The sequence below is a fragment of the Rhagoletis zephyria genome, unplaced genomic scaffold (genome assembly GCF_001687245.7).
Source record: "Rhagoletis zephyria isolate East Lansing unplaced genomic scaffold, Rhagoletis_zephyria_1.1 Rzeph_scaffold_00533, whole genome shotgun sequence".
NCBI lineage: Eukaryota > Metazoa > Arthropoda > Insecta > Diptera > Tephritidae > Rhagoletis > Rhagoletis zephyria.
The window spans coordinates 82,036-99,047 of record NW_016157617.1 but is presented as its reverse complement, the minus strand read 5'-3'; the positions used below and the strand labels follow the sequence as shown (position 1 = coordinate 99,047).

Below are 17,012 nucleotides of genomic sequence, written 5' to 3'. Positions count from 1 at the left end.
TCCACACGGTGTAGTCGATGTAGTCCTGATTGGCTAAAGGCCATGTACCGGGGTCTTAGAGGGTGGTCAGAGTGGTGTTCATTCCCAAGGCGGGTAAAGTCCCTCATGTATCACCCAGGGACTTCAGGCCGATAAGTCTCTCCTTGTTTCTTTTGAAGACGCTGGAAAGGCTGATTGATCTGCATTTAAGGAGCGGGATCCTCAGGGAGCGCCTTTCCTTGAATCAGCATGCTTACTGCAAGGGCAGATCTGTTAAAACGGCCTTACACATGGTCGTTGAAAATATTGAGCAATCCTTCTCGCAGAAGGAATTTGCGGTCGGTTCCTTCCTTGATATCGAGCGGGCTTTTAACAATGTTTTGCCTGAGGCTGTAGTTAACTCCCTAAATAAGCTAGTGGTCGGAGCCGACCTTGTTAGGTTTATTTACCGCTTGCTTTACAATAGAACTGTCGCGGCAGAGTGGGCAGCGCTTCAATCCGCAAGGGGGAGTTCTCTCGCCGTTGCTGTGGGTCGTTGTAATCAATGACTTGCTGGTGGCTCTGGAAAGAAGTGGCTGTCGGTTGGTTGCCTATGCCGATGATGTAGTATTGATAACAAATGGAAAGTTTCCGGAAACACTGTTTGAGCTTATGCAGGGTTACTTGAGCTTGGTTGAGAACTGGGCTTCTAGCTGCGGGCTGGGTGTAAATCTCAGTAAAATGGAGCTTGTTGTCTTTACTAGGAGGTATTAGATACCGAATTGCCGTCTTCCCTCAATGGGTGGTCTTCTTCTAAGGCTCTCTGACAGGGTGAAGTACTTGGGCTTGATCCTTAACAGTAAGCTTTCCTGGAATCCTAACGTGGAGGAAAGAGTCAAGAAGGCTACAGTAGCATTGTATTGTTGTAGAGGGGCCATTGGCAAGCGCTGGGGCCTCTCACCGAAGGTAGTGCATTGGCTTTATGAAACTATAATCAAGCAAATTTTTTTATATGGGGTACTCGTCTGGTGGAACGCACTTGACAGGGCCTACATCGTCAAGCAGCTGGAGGAGGTGCAAAGAGCCGCCTTAATTGGATTCAGTGGGGCACTTCGAACCACACCTACTCTTGCGGTCATGTTAAATGTTGTGCCTAAGTGGGGGGGCTTCAAGTTCACCTCAATCTATGGGCACTCCAGAATTCTGAAAGGCTTGGGATTCCTACCGACTCGGACAGACCACTGGACGTTGGTCTGGGTCCGAATGGATCTTTTACCACCCACATTCCAGCGAGGGGAGACTGGGAGGGGGGCAGTATCTGGAATCGCGGACCTGTAAACTTATTTACAGATGGATTGAAGCTGAATGGGAAGGTGGACGGAAGTGTCTTCTGCGAAGAACTCTCCATCAACCTGAAATTTAGGTTACCGGATCACTGCAGTGTTTTCCGGGCTGAGGTGGCCGCGATGAAAGAGGCTTCGGATTGGTTGCTCTCTAGTGTAACATCTGTTAAGGAGGTAAATATTTATTCTGACAGCCAAGAAGCCATCAGGGCTCTTGGCTCCTTGACGGTGCGTTCGAAAACGGTGAGGGAGTGTTTGACTTCCCCAACGACCGCGTCTGATTGTTTTGCTATTAAGCTTATTTGGGTTCCAGGTCACAGCGAAATCGCTGGCAACTGCATGGCTGATGAGCTCGCAAGACAGGGAACCCTCGTGGAATTACTTTCGTATAGGGAGGGTCTGTGGGTTCCCCTGACCCCGTCTGGTCTGCTTCTGGACAGATGGGCGTTTGGTCAGCACAGCGAGTGCTGGGCGACGATCTTGCAGTGCAAGGTGGCAAAGTCCTTCTGGCCACGGGTGGACCGGAGGCGGTCTAAGGAGCTCTTGAGACTAAGCAAGCTGCATCTCTCACTATTGGTGGGAGTGCCTACTGGTCACTGTGTGATTGGTAACCATGCCGTAAGGCTGTATGTCGTGGATAACCCTTACTGCACCAGCTGCATGGAGGACGATGAGGTGGAATCATCTCAACATCTGGTGCTCTGGTGCCCTGCCTTTGCGAACCTAAGGTTTAAGCACCTTGGCTCGCACTTTTTTCACACTCGATGAGCTCTCGGGAGTGGACATCAGTCGACTGAAGAGCTTCGTTGTGAGCACGGAGCGTTTCTCCAGCAAAACCCATAGATGTCGTCTTTCTCCCATAGCTTCCCCCTCCTTCCCCTACCCATCCACTGTCTTTTTGGCCTCCCTGCATCCTGTTCCCTCCTCCCTCTAAGGGCATCACAATAGACAGCTCAGTCGAGTCCAATTGTGCCTCCATATGCGAAGGCAGCCCGCTTACCTAACCTAACCTAATCTTCGGCAGTAAACTCTGTTTGCCTAGTGACCTGAAGTTTGATGTAAGTGGTGATTGCAAAAGGATTGGGAAAGAGACGTTCAACATCTTTGAGGAAGAGCTGAGAAAGATGCATCCTCTTATGTGACGGTGTACTCAATTTATGAGTGACAAGATGAAGGCCATGTATGATAAGGCGATGAATTCCAACGGTTTCCAAGAAAGAGATTTACCCCCTATTCTAACAAAGTCACAAAATTAAGCGCATCACTATTGAGGTATCTACTACGTTTCAAACTATGCTGCTGCGACATATATGCCGATAAAAATATTTATATTTGTGTGCATTTCCTTAGCACCTATAAACTAATTTTTGTGGCATATTTTCAGGCGCAGTAAAAATCACAACAGTGATGCGCTCAATTTTGTGACTTTGTTAGAATAGAGGGGTTAATGTTGCTATACAATCCACAGCGGAAGAAAGATTTGTCCCCAATCGAATCCAGGAAAGCACGTAAAGAAGAGGAGCTCTTGGTGCTGGATGCTGCAGTAAAAAGAAAGAAGTTGGAGTTATTGGAGAAAGAATTAAGTTCAAATATGTAATTTATTTCTTTTGAATTTTTATTTATTTTTTATGAAGTGTTTTTTCTTTTTTTACTTTAAGTTTTTTTCCATTGGAATTATAAAATCTATTATATTATTGCTATAAGAAAAACTTGAATAACTGAGCCTAAACTCTTCTGATTTAGACTGAAAGGGTGTCAGTGGAAAGGTATGAAGAATACTGCGAACAGCGAGAGAATGAGAGAATTTACGACAGATGGAAGAACCTCCTAGAGTTGCCATGAGTGCGAGCACAGGTATATGAGAGCTCTGCTAAAACTCACGTTCCAATCATTCCAATCGGTGTCTTCATATTTTATCATCTTTAATACGCCATTTCGGATTTATTGTTAATTGACTGGCCAAAGTAAAATAATGAAAGTTAAAGGTTGTAAATGAAAATAAAATGAAGGAAAAGTGTTTTGGTTTGGTTTTTGTGTAGCGAAGCTGTTATCAAAAGATGTAAGAAATGTCAACGAAAACACTAATAACCAGTGTGAACAGCGTTCAGCCCACAATCCCAAAACTCGCTTTCATAGTGTTTTCGTTGTCGGTCAGAACATGATATAATACCGTGTTCTGACCGACAACGAAAGTTTTAGGTCGAAAACCAGTTTTAGCAACGAAAAAATGTTTTCGATGTCGGTCAGAACATGGTATAAAGGTGTTCTTACGCGATATGTATTTGCATGTGTACATGCAACTTTTTACATATGGAAATGCCAACATATCGTGTAAAAGCAAATAAGATTTATTTCTGTACAAAGCAGATGCACGTACATATGAAATAGAAATGTTTGTAGTTTCATTTGACACATAGGTAGAATCATCTGAGGTTAGTTAATTTCAAAGAACGTATTTTTAAATAGTTAATTTGAAAGACACGCGCAATTACATATGTATTGAAAAAGTCACATTTAGGCTTTCTGCACATTGGTCGTCCAATCACAGTTGCTTCATCGTCACAATCATGATGCAACGATTACACTTTCGCACACTCGGTCGTGATATTAGCAGCAGCAGGTATTTTCTGTTTTTCTCGTAGATATTTTCGCGAAATATTTACAAAAACCTGTAATTTTTAAAATATAGACTGTGCTGCAACAATTCTAGACATAATTTTTCATATCTCTTCTTTTCTTTTCCTGAAATGTGTTTTGTGCATGCGCATAGAGACTTTTTACAATTGCGGCATATTTTATAGTTAAATCGCTCACATTTATTGAATTTTAAAGCAATTATTCAATTTTTAATAATTTCCACAGATTTAATGCAAAAAATACTAATTTTTATGCAATTTTAATGCAAATATTAACTTTCTCACTAATTTTCCCCCATAAAATGTAAACAAACAATGCGTGCACAACGATTAGCAAACGACAGTGCCGTACTTATCCGTGTCTGCATCTTCTACGATTTGCCGATAACTAGCCGATAACGACAAGTGTGCAGATCTCCTTTGATGCACAACGATTAGCAAACGACAGTGCCGTACTTATCCGTGTCTGCATCTTCTACGATTTGCCAATAACTAGCCGATAACGACAAGTGTGCAGATCTCCTCTGAAATGCATGTGCTCTGCTCAAAATTTCAGGGCGAGACGATAACGCAACTATGATTGGACGACAAGTGTGCGGATAGCCATACAGTTGCAAATACATACGTGTAAGAACACCCTAACAAAGCATGAATCAAATAACGTCATTCTAGTCATTGGTTCATGGTATAAAAACCCGAGCCAATTGATAGAAAATAGGAAATTTTGACGGCTGAAACTAAAAATTTTACATTTCTCGTGGTGAATACGAACGTCAAAATGTTACCAGCTCATGGAGCTAGGTAACATTTTGTCAGCGTATAAATATGTATGCACAGTTCTGTTTGACGGTAATAAAGAGTGAAAATCAAAATGGAAGCTGAAAGAAGCACAAAAAGCGTATGCTACTTGCAAGTTGCTAAAAAAATATAAATTTGAACAATTTCAGCACCACACAAAAATAGAGCTTCCGCACGAGTGTTTGTTTGGTATGTTTGAACTGTCAAAATTTTACTTTGCATTTGGCACAATAAAATTCAATTTATTTGTACCCGTAGTAAATTTTTTTACCTCGCCTCACTACGGAGAAAAAACGTTACCGATTGGCATACAGCCGATGTTCGCTGCGAGTAAATTTTTAAGAATTATGAGGTGGTGTAGTGGTAAGCAGTGCGCGCTTCCACTCCGCAACGCCTGGGTTCAAACCCTGGTCAAAGCAACATCGCAAAAAATATAGAAAAAGGTTTTTTCTTAACAGCGGTCGTTCCTCGGCAGGCAATGACAAACCTCCGAATGTATTTCTGCCATGAAAAACAGCTTCTCATAAAAATGCAATCGCCGTTTGGAGTCGGCGTAAAACTGTAGGTCCCTCCGCTTTGTGTGACAACATCAAGGCGCACGCCACAATTCGGTGGAGAAGCTCGGCCAAACACTAACATATGTGTAAGCGCCAATCTATTATTATTATGAGGTGAATAAAATTCCATTAGCTCATGTGGCTAGTGAAATTGTTACTTTTAGAATCGTAAAAAGCTTCTCTATAGGGCCTCATTTTTATTTATTTTTTTTTCAAATTTGGACCGAATTTAAGGATAATTTCCTTTTGTGGTACTGGAACAGACTAACGGCTGTTCGACTTGACTTTCAAGTTGTCTCACGAATGGTGGGTTTCACACTGGAACATTTCTGCCACCAGAACAACTCTGTTTGTAGGCAAGAGAGGCAGTGCGGTGAGGTAAAGTTTCTCAAAAAGTTGTTCCAGCTTCTACCCCGCATTAAAGTGGTAGTTCTGCTGCAGCGCACTAACACTTACGCAACTACGAAAATGCCGCTACGCAACTTTCAAGCGCAGAACTTACAAATACATTCAAACGTCCTGTACGTATACTCATTTTATTCTGCTTTTTTTCATCCAGTTTGAAACCGTGAGAATAATTGTTCTGTCATTCTAGTGTGAAATAGCCCAATCGAAAGGAAAAATTGATATCAAGTCGACGTTCAAGTTGTTAAATTGTGCGTGCGACTTGCTTTGTTTTTCTTGATACCTGTAACCTCCGAGTAAATTTGTCCAGTCAATTAAGTCGTCTATTCCGCTCTTGACGTATAAAAGATATCGATTAAATTTAAACAAACGCATTGATCGATATGTGTGGACCATATCTAGTGAATAAAAACAATTGTTCTATTTAATACACGGTGATTTAATGTGTGTGCCATTAATGCTACTCAAATAGGGTTTTTATGACGATTTTGCTGTAAGTTTCAAAATTAAGAGCTCAAAATGGCATTGGGCTTCGAAAAGAAAATAATTGAATGTGAAGGTCTAAAAAAATGTGGCGAAATTACCACAATGTTGTCATTGGGGAAGAAAGAGTTTTACTTGAACTGCGAGTTTTGTGACTATTCATTTCTGGAATTAGAGAATTTCATGCAACATATGTACGAAGATCATCTCCCTGAAATAACTCTAAAAAATTTTGATCAAAGCCCGAGAGAACACTATCCAAATTTCGAAGAGGACTCTAAAGAAATTCTTCAAAATCTAGTAGACGATGAAATGGAAATAGAAGCTAATCCGGAATGTGGAAAGGTACATAAGCAATAATTAGTTTCGAGACTGTGATAGCAAGCTCAAATTTTACAGACAGAGGACACGGACTATGTTTTAAGGGACTTTGAAAGAGTTGAAATTGAAGTGGATACAAACGAAAATAACAATTCCGTAGAGCCCAAAGAAGTTATTTCGAATAAGGAGTACATAAGCGAAGATAACAAAGAAAGTGTAAATGTCATTTACAGTAAAGTAAAACTAATTTAATTCATAATTCAATTTTATTGTAGCAACACTCGGACGGCGCTAAAGCTCCTGTCGTATCAGAAAAGTTCAAATATGAGAGCGAACCCGAAGTGGAAAGTGACATAATAGATTCAGAAGATGAAACTAGATTATCAAAATGTAACAGAGAAAAAAAATTGATTGAAAATAATGAACACCGAACGTTCATCATCGAACTTATTGAAGTCTATCATTCATTAGGAGCGTTATGGGATTCAAAATGTCCTGCTTATACCGACAGATTGATAAGAAGTCAACAATATGATAGCTTGCTTGCCAAATATAGAGAGAGGTATCCTAATGCCACAAAAGATGATGTGAGACAGAAAATATTTAAACTACGGGCTACTTTTCGACGGGAGTCGAAACAACTATCACCAAAGATGAAATCGCAGCTTTATTATTTTGAAGCAATGAGGTTTCTCTTGAAGAATGAAAAGAAAAGTGGAGATAACCGCCTAGAGCAGCGTTTAAATCGAAAAAGGGTGAGTTATCTTTTTCCAGAGGTGTCAAGTTTTTCAGAAAAAAATAACAGAAACATCGGCAAAGGCGACTACTTTATGTTTTTTTTAACAGATTATAACAAAAATTTGCTCCAGCTTTTGCTGAAAGTTAAATAAAAGCTCTGTGTACATTTTTAGCGCATTATCACAAAAATGCCAAATTTTGAGTTGTGACTCTTTTGAAAACGGTGTGCGATATGTATACGTTATTTAAAGCTTAAACAGACGGCAGCGTTGATTCGGATTAACGCGGACCAAATCCAGATCAACTGCAGTTAATTCCCGCGCAGTAGCGCAGAATGAGCAAAAATTTTGCAGCAATAATTAAATAATAACTAAGCGTTAGTTTTACTACGACCTTGCAAAGATGAAAAAAATTTACTTGTGAGCCTTTTTAGCCTGAAGTATATATATGCAATATTGCAGCAGCGTTCTACCTAAATTTAGTTTATTTTCTACTAATAATTAGTACGCTTTAGAAATATTTACGGAAATAGAGCACAGGATTTCGTTCGTTTTAGTATTGTAACAGGTAATGATTTTTTCTTCAAACTGCATTTCGCTAAGTGCGGAGTTGTGTGGTTTAGTTGGGATTTACCTGAACACCAGATACATATTTCGTAAATACGTACATACGTTCTTCAATTTTACATATTTTGTAGGAGTTTTCTGTGTGCACCTAAATAAATCAGATAAACGGTGCGGGTGGTCCATTCGCGATCACTCACAACAGCTTAACCTGAAAAATTTTTAGGCCGTTGTATGAAAGATGTTTTTTCGCGTTTCCGAGGAATTACGCTATAATTATAATACAACCAAAAAGAAGATAATAATAATACTTAAATCACACTGTACAAAATTGTCAAAAAAATCGTTATCAAATCAATTGATAACAAAATTAAATTTTGATATTCTCCACTTCTCAAAATTGGAAATTTAAGATAATAAATAAATAAAAATATTGTGACATAATAAGTTGCTCCATTTTTATATACATATCGTCGCCTGGGTAAAAGATTGTCGTAAGCGCAATTTTGACGATTTTTAGTTATAGATGGAGTTATATATTTTCAAATAAGGTCTTTCGATTGGTGTTATCAGTTTTCAGATATCTCCTTTAGTTTCAAAGATATTGACTACAATTTTTTCTATAATTTAGTAAAAATTTAGTTAGTGATGCAGCCATATTAAACTAATCAATATCTTAAAAACGACGTTCTCCATTTTTGGATATCTCCTTTAGTTTCCGAGATATTGAGTAAAAAGTGTCGTTAATTTAGTAGAAATTTTGATCACATTTTGTCGTATTTCATATAAAGTGGCTGCCAAATTTTGGACAAATGACGCTTACGACAAAATTTTACTAAAGAAAATCCTTCATAAACTCAAAGCTAATTAACATTAAACATAAAAAATTAAATAATTTAAGAATTTTGTGAACTAGTAACATTTTCAGAGACTTTGGAGAATATCTATCTTCGCGTTTTTGAGAAATTGCATTCCAAACTTCAATCGCGATTTCCCACAACCTGCCGAAATCAACATACGACAATCTTTTACCCAGGCGACGATATGTATCTGTGTTCATATATGGAATAGTAGCTTATGTCGAAAGGCTGGCTTTATTATAATGCGGCATTCGTAGCATTCGATTGCGAATGACTCACTGGCACCGTGCCGTTGAAGAATTTGGCAAATTAACGTGCACAAAATAGTTCCCATACTAGCAAGTCAATAGTTAAGTCTCATAAAAAAATTTCTTGTCGTTTAAAGGATAAAAGGGATGCCGCATTATACTAAGCCAGCTTCTCGATATAAGCTACTATTCCATACACAGATATGTACTAGATAGGAAAAAGTTGTCTAATAGCGGTCACCCCTCGTCAGTCTATGGCAAACCACCGAGTGTATTCAGCTATGGAAAACAGCTTCTCCTAAAAATACAATCACCGTTCGTAGTCGGCCAAATACTAATATATTAAATAAAGTGGATTCGAAGACTGATACATACATACATATCGTCGTTTAAAGTACAAAACCGCGTTACTTTTTAGAAAATAATTTATGCAACCTCACATACGCGGTTTTGCATTATCTTGATACGCGGTTTTGCATTTTGTTGATATGCGGTTTTTGTAATTTAAACGACGATATGTACGTGGAATGCGATGCAATAGGCAATTACCACTGTTTGACATACATAAGTGTTCAAACAAAACCGACACAGGCTAAACTTTTTTTCGTGACCCGCCTTACTGTATAACAAGGGAGCGTCTCATTACGCTGCACTTAAAAATTCAACATCGCAAAATTCTGAAAAATAAAAAAAAAATCCTTCTCGAGCAAAATTCGGTTCTTTTCAATTCTTTTACAGAATTCTGATGTCGAAAGTCCCATATTTTGAAATTATGTTTCACAAAAATCTACTTTACGCATTTTCGTATTTCAAAATTCTGCTTTTGTGGTAGACAAAATTTCCCATATTCGTCTTTAGCTTAAATCTACATAATATAAAAATGTTTATATTTTAAGTTCAATACATATTAGGAGACTTTTAGAGTTTAAATTATTTTTTGATCATAAACTTGTATCTTGAACTTCTTTTTCAAGAAGTGGGGATGTCAAAATTTTAATAGATATCGGATGTACGGTAATATTCAAAAAATATCTCTTAATAGATTAGTTTATAAAATTATTCCAAACGAAAATTTAAAATTAAATCATAACTAAATTTAACTAATTTTTATTTGAGGTCTTGAAGTTTATCCCACTGTAAGTATGAAATCAGTTGCTATGTGTTTCCATGATACAAAAAAACAACCTGACAATTAAGCAGATTGTGACATTTCATGCTACCATACGCAGCATGATACAAACAAGAAGGTAGTTTCATTTAATGACATTCGTTGTTGTTGTTAACCATTTGACTTTTAATAAAATTATGACATTTCATCAAATTCATGCTACCTGATCACTAGAAGACATATTCTTTTTTAAGCAGAAGATTTTATTTTATAGACTTGAAAATTATGCCGGCTACATAATTTCGAAAATGGGATTGACGACTAGGTTTCAGAACGCATGAAGAAAGTGTATACTTACATATTGTCGTTTAAAGTACCAAACCGCGTATCGTCGTTGTGCAAAACCGCGTAACTGACATTTTTTGCCAAAAATTGGATTTGCTCATACAAGCTCTTGGCTCAAACCTTATCCATTCGTCCTGAAATGCGATTTCTTTGTAAAAAAGAGAACCATTTTTAAATATGAGTGTTTTTACTCTCTAAAAAATAACTTATGCAACCTCACATACGCGGTTTTGCATTATCTTGATACGCGGATTTGCATTTTAAATTTAAAATTTGTGAAAGTTAATGGCATTACGCTAATCACAAAGCCTAATTTTTTTTTCAAAATTTGATGATAAATTTAAAACTAAATTTGAACCAAAATATAAAAAGGTTTTATTTCGGAAGTACTTTCTTTAGAATTCGATTTTTAAATCGCAAGATTGCATTCAAAATAAGAAAACGAAAAAATAACAAATTAATGCGCGCGTGGTTTTTATTATAAAATAAAACGAACAATTACGATGAAGTCTTATTTAATAGTTTATATTTTATATAGTTTTAATAAAAATAGTGCGTAAGTAAAAAATTACCAAGCACTGATAATGGTTTTTGATTTGAAATATTATTACATTGGTATAAATATGCGAAAGAAAATTCTCCGATTTAGTGCCTTAATATTATCAAAGAGGCAAGGCCGTTGATAATACTCACAATTTATGAAACTTCAAAAAATTTTATTATCTGTCAAAAGTTGTTTATTGAAACTAACTTCTTTTTTGTGTCATGATACGCAGTGTCTAAAATCCTTCAAATTTTATTATTAATTTTTTGTGTGTTTACAGGCTAACCTAATATTCACGCACGCCGCCAATTTACTGTCAAAAATTTCTCATGCACATACAACTTGTATGGGACCAACCGAAATTGAACGGCGTGCGTATGAAGCTAACTCAATTTCCAATTTTTGTTCTGCGTGACATTTTGATTTGACGTTTCGCTCAATGAAATCAAATGCAAACGCACGCAAGCCAATTTCGGGTGACGCAAAAAAACAAATTCGACGGCGTGCGTACCAAAACGCAAGCCGCGAATATTAGGTTAGCCTGTTAAGAACATTTTCTTCTTAGAATTGAAATTTAACCAAGCAAAATGTCTTTGTTTTTTAAAGAAATAAGGCTAATGCTCTAATAAGTTGATAATTGTTGTTCTCATTTGCATACTAACAATAAATCGTAAATTTTGTTTCACACCAACTCCAATATTGAACAGTGAAATATATTTTAATTTTACCCAAATAAGCAACGATATACATAGTTAAATGTTCAAACACATGCAGAGGATTCTTAAGTCTTAAAATTTTTGAAACGTAAAATAACGGCTAAAACCTCTTTAGGCGTTTTGTAACATTTCCAAAATGTTTTTAAACTTGTAGGAAATATATTATTGGCTCTTATTATACCCAACGAATATTTCAAAACACTTTTAACCGTTACTTTAGATCGAACAATTTTAAGACTCTAAGACATTACGACGCCTAACACCGAATTGTGAGTCCCCTAAATTGCATTAAATTACACATCGAAATTTGTAATTTCAGTGTTCGAATTATATCAGAAACAATCGCATCCGATGTAGAAAACTATAATAGTCCTGGCTAGCTACATTGTGAAATAATCAGATGGCATAAAGACATTAAGATATGTTCACTAAAATTTTATTAACCTAAATGCTGGGGCATACCAGTAATAAGCAGAGATGGAAAATAATCATAATTAACAATTGAACAATTTAAACTATACACACATATTTGTGTTCGTACGTCCTACTGGAATTTACAATGAGTTTTATATTTCGAGTTTAATCAATAAAGATTTCAAATAATAATACTTGAGCTTTATATTTTCGCTCAAAGGAAATTATTATTTTTAATATTTTTATTGAGCTTTGTACCACGATTGTTTATTAGGAAAAATTGAAAAAGCAACAAAGTCTAAGCGGTAGAAGTTATAGCAGCTATTTCGGAGATCACCACATCTCGTCATCAGACTTCTTTTTTCTAGACTTCAGGAAATTATTATTGCTTTATCTTTGTTTTATCGATCAAAAATAATGATGATTGTATAATTTTTAAATTTTTCGCTCAAAGATAACACAGGTTTACGAAAAAAAACGTGTATGCATATTAAACCAAACCTATATATCCCTATGTTATTCGGCATGCTGAATGCGAATCCGAGGTCCGGTAGCCTCCATCTCGTCAGGTTCGTGGTCATTTGAAGGTCAAGTAGGGAAAAATTCATTGAATAAACCTGAAAATTCAATAAAATTCATCGGAAATTGAGATTGGGATGACCTTGGCATGACCTCCAGATGACCTTGAGGAATCAAGAGACCTCCATACTCGGTTTCAGTGACAACAAAAACATTTTTTATTTTTTTTTTTTATTGAATAAATTTTATGTCTTATTTTACCTTCAAATGACCTCGAAGCTGACATTATGGAGGTTAACGGACCTAGGATTCGGGTTCAGCGAATGTAAAACCTTATATATATGAATGTTCAGGTTTATTCAATGAATTTTTCCCTACTTGACCTTCAATTGACCACGAACCTGACGTGGTGGAGACTAACGGACTTCGGATTCGCATTCAGCGTGTCGAATAACATAGGGATATATAGGTTTGGTTTAATATGCATAAGCTTTTTTTTGTAAACCTGTGTAATTATTGAGTTTTATTTTTTTCACTTAAGAATATGATCATATAAAAATCTCAAAAGCATTACCAGTGTGATTTCCGCCGTTTCCTTTTCAGCAGTAGCGACGCTTTAATAAAAGGAATAAGTCTCAAAATAATTAGGTCAAAATTTCAGTAATTTGTGTATGTATGGCGTTTTCAATTTTGTAAATTGTCATTATTTTTAAGTGGAAAAATAAAACTCAAAAATAATGATTATCTCTGAGCGAAAAAATAGAACCATAAAATAGTCATTATTTGAGATGGAAAAAATAAAAATCAAAAAAAAAATTATTTTCGTTGAGCGAAAAAATAAAACTCAATAATAATTATTATTTTTAAGCGAAAAACAAGAATCATAAAATAATGATTAAATGCTGATTTAAAATACTTTACTCATAATGATTACCGTCCCTGGATATAGTTTTATTAGATGAGAAATATTTTTTATTTTCGCTTTCGCGTTCACTTTTTACGTTGCCTGATAACTGTTATCCAGGATAAATATGTTTTCCGTCGCCAATAAGAGTTATTTCCCAGCGTTTATTTTTTACGTTGCTTGATACAATTTATTACCCAACGTTTATTTTTGCGTTGTCTGATAACAGTTATTTCACTACTCCATTTTTATTTTCATCATCTTTATCTTCTTTTCCATCTCCATTTTCGTCCTTATCCTTATCTTTCAACGTTTATCAGACAACGTAAAAAATAAACGTTGGACAATAACTGTTATCAAGCAACGTAAAAGATAAACGTTGGGTAATAATTGTTGTCAAACAACGTAAAAATAAACGGTGGGCGATAACTGTTATTAAACCACGTAAAAAATAAACGTTGGGTTATAACTCTTATCGGCGAAATAAAAAATATTTTTCATCTAATAACTGTTATGAAACAACGTTTTCGTTAAATTTCAGAATTTGGGCAACGTTTTCAATTTGTAAATTCGGGATAACAGTTATTTTTGGTCCCTGCCTAAATGTAATGTTTTTGCGGAGTGGTTATCGAATTTAATATAAAATTTAAACATTTTTAAGATAAGATAGGAATTATTTTTAAAAGGTAAATGTTAATTCAACTGTTTTATATATAATCCCAAATTTATGATATAGAATCCCCTCTACCAAAAAACTTAAATTGGGTAACGCCGCTTCGAATTTTTACCATTAAGCAATTGTCAAAAATCTGCCTTTTTATCAAAAAGTTGTTTACCAGGGCGTCTTTGCACTAATTATATTGAATGATTACACACATAAAAGGTTGCAGCCTTTTCAATACTCATTCAGTGTTAAACCTTTTTTGATTTGACATTGGTTTTTTCAATCTTGCGATGAATATGTTGATGTGATGTTTGCTTTGAGTGAATGGAAAATTTAAAATTATAAACCTCAATCTTAAGCGAGGAATAAGTAATGAAAACAGAATTAAAAAAAAATTGTTGATTTAAAATTGAAAATGGTTTCACACTTACACAGCTCTGGTTGATACCAGCAAGATTGTGGAGACTCCCCTGTTTTTAATTTCAGTTTTCATACGTCCGAAAATGCTCTGTATTATAATTTTACTCGCATCCAAAGTACTTCCATGTTACTCGGTTCTCGCTTGTGCTATGCAAATCTTCTATTGACCACTGCGATGGCGTTGAGATCTGGACTTTGTGCTGTTCGAAGTCATTTGCCGGCAGGATGGTGATCTAAAGAATTCTGAAAATATTCGACACCACCAGCTGCTTGAGCAAAATTTTCACGTAATGCAGTGATAAGCACAAATTCCAGACCTCAAAGCCATCGAAAAATTGAGCGCTGTGGTCAAGAGAGGATTAACATAGCACAAGCGAGCTCCGAGTAACATGGAAGTGCTTTGGAGGCGAGTAAAATTATAATGGGATGATATTCCAGGCGAAATCATAGAAAACCCAGTAGAGAACATTCTCGGAAGTATGAAAACCGCAATTACAAACAGGCGAGCCTCCACAATCCTGTTGGTATCAACCTTCGAAAATCCCCAAACAGAAAAGATCAAAACTGATTGAATAGAGTTGCCTTACGTTTTTGTTGTGAATCACTTGTTTCTTGTTTAAGCTTAGCTTTTCTGAATACTGGGCTTTATTCCTTGGATAATAAGGAACAATTGCTGAAAATTTCAAAGCAATCCGCTTATTATTAAAAAATATACATACATGCACTCGGTTTTGATTATCAGTGTATGTTGGGCTTTCCTTTGTTTTATTTTTCCAACGTCAAAAGCAGGATTTTTTGGAAAAGTTGGTACAACCATAGTACAACACAGTATGGGTACAACAAAAAATACGAAACACGTTTTCTGTCAGATAGCTAACATGGCGGATAAGAAGTGAAACTACCTTCTAAAAATTATTGAATCATGGTGGCTAGCATGATAAAAATATAGAAAGGTAGAACCGCTGAGCACCTTTAGCATTTTTGACGTGTGCAAGCAATTTAATTTTAAAATTTGAAACACAAACTCACACACACATTCTTATTAGGTCCATTCAATATCAAAAAATTGATACGAATTGTTACTAGTACTTGCAAGTTTTTACTGGAAATGCATTCAATAACCCAAAATATTTGCAAGAGAGAGCGAATTCGAGAGCGTAACAACCCGAGAGCTGCAAATTCTTGCAAGTAATAATTTTACTAGCAGGAATTTGCAGGAGTCAAAAAGTAAGGTTATATTTCAAATTCAAATGTAAACAAACTGTTTAAGAGGATAATTTGATGAAACATAATTAGTGAAATGAAAATATGGATGTAAAATTTAAATCTATTGTATATTTTTTTATTTTTATGGCGATGGGAAGTATTTCCAATTAAAAAGATAATTGCGCGCCAAAACTTAACCGTCAGAAAGTGTCAAAATGGCTTAAGTGCAAGTTTTTACTAGTTTTGCGTTCAATAACTTTTTCTGAAAATTTTCTTTTGCTCTCAATTTTTCATTTACGCTCTCGCTGCAAGTACTTACTGGAAAAGTTATTGAATGGACCTATTTTCAATCCTAAACAGCAACAATTTTGAACAATTTCCCTGCAAACCAAAGTTCCCGAAATGGTAACGAAATCTTAAGGAGTATCTTATTTCTGTAACGGTTTTTTTACGGATCTTCAAAGAAAATTGTATGAAGTGGTTGACACGAACACGGAAATAAATATTTTTAGGAAAAATAAATAATATCCTAAAACAAGTAAGAAAGTCTAAGTTCGGGTGGAGCCGAACATTAAATACCCGGCGCAAGTATTAAATACAGTGAAACCTCCTTTGGGCGGCCGCCCAAGAGAGATGTCCGCTCAATGGAAGGGAAGCTTATTTTAGGACTTTTTAATGTTTTAATTAATTGAATAGTCACTATTTCCTATTTGAATAAAATATATTGATATTACATCGTTCAAACAAAAATGTGCATGTATTTTTTCAAAAGTGCATATTTCATTTATGTGCGTAAGTACATATGTATTAAGTAATAACAAAATAAAAATTAATATTACATTTTAGTCCATAAACTACATAAAACCATAGATTCATTACATAAAAAACTGGCAAATTGTCGATTGACGTAAGTTTTATTTTTAATTTTTTTCAGTGTCAGTACTTTTTTCATCAATAGTTTTCATGTTTTTATCAGTAACAAAATCCAACCAAAGTCTAAATTTTCGATCCATGTATTCATTATTATCTATTATCATCAGAATTGGAATTGGATTCCCCAAGGGTTTCTGATAATTCAAATAACGAACCTAAACCACTGCGCAAACCAAACTAAATGTGTGCATAAAAATCACATTTTATGCGGGAAGTCCCCCTTTTCCATTTAATAGTCCGCCTATGAGGAGTTCGCGTCCGCTCAACGGAGGTTTTTGTTTGATTTGTTATGAAAAGAAATCTTAATGTCCGTTGATAAGAGGTTCGCG

General features: G+C 35.7%; 1 protein-coding gene across 1 annotated transcript in view; it reads left to right on the top strand.

The window, feature by feature from the left end:
• Nucleotides 1–6,065: 6,065 nt before the first annotated feature.
• Nucleotides 6,066–17,012, top strand: part of LOC108360184 (zinc finger protein 492-like) — a 14,263-nt gene continuing 3,316 nt past the window's right edge. Inside the window, exons 1-3 of the mRNA XM_017612371.1 lie at nt 6,066–6,525; nt 6,580–6,717; nt 6,777–7,256. Of these exons, the coding sequence (XP_017467860.1) occupies nt 6,217–6,525; nt 6,580–6,717; nt 6,777–7,256 (927 nt within the window). The 5' untranslated portion in view covers nt 6,066–6,216. The remainder of the gene's footprint in view (nt 6,526–6,579; nt 6,718–6,776; nt 7,257–17,012) is intronic.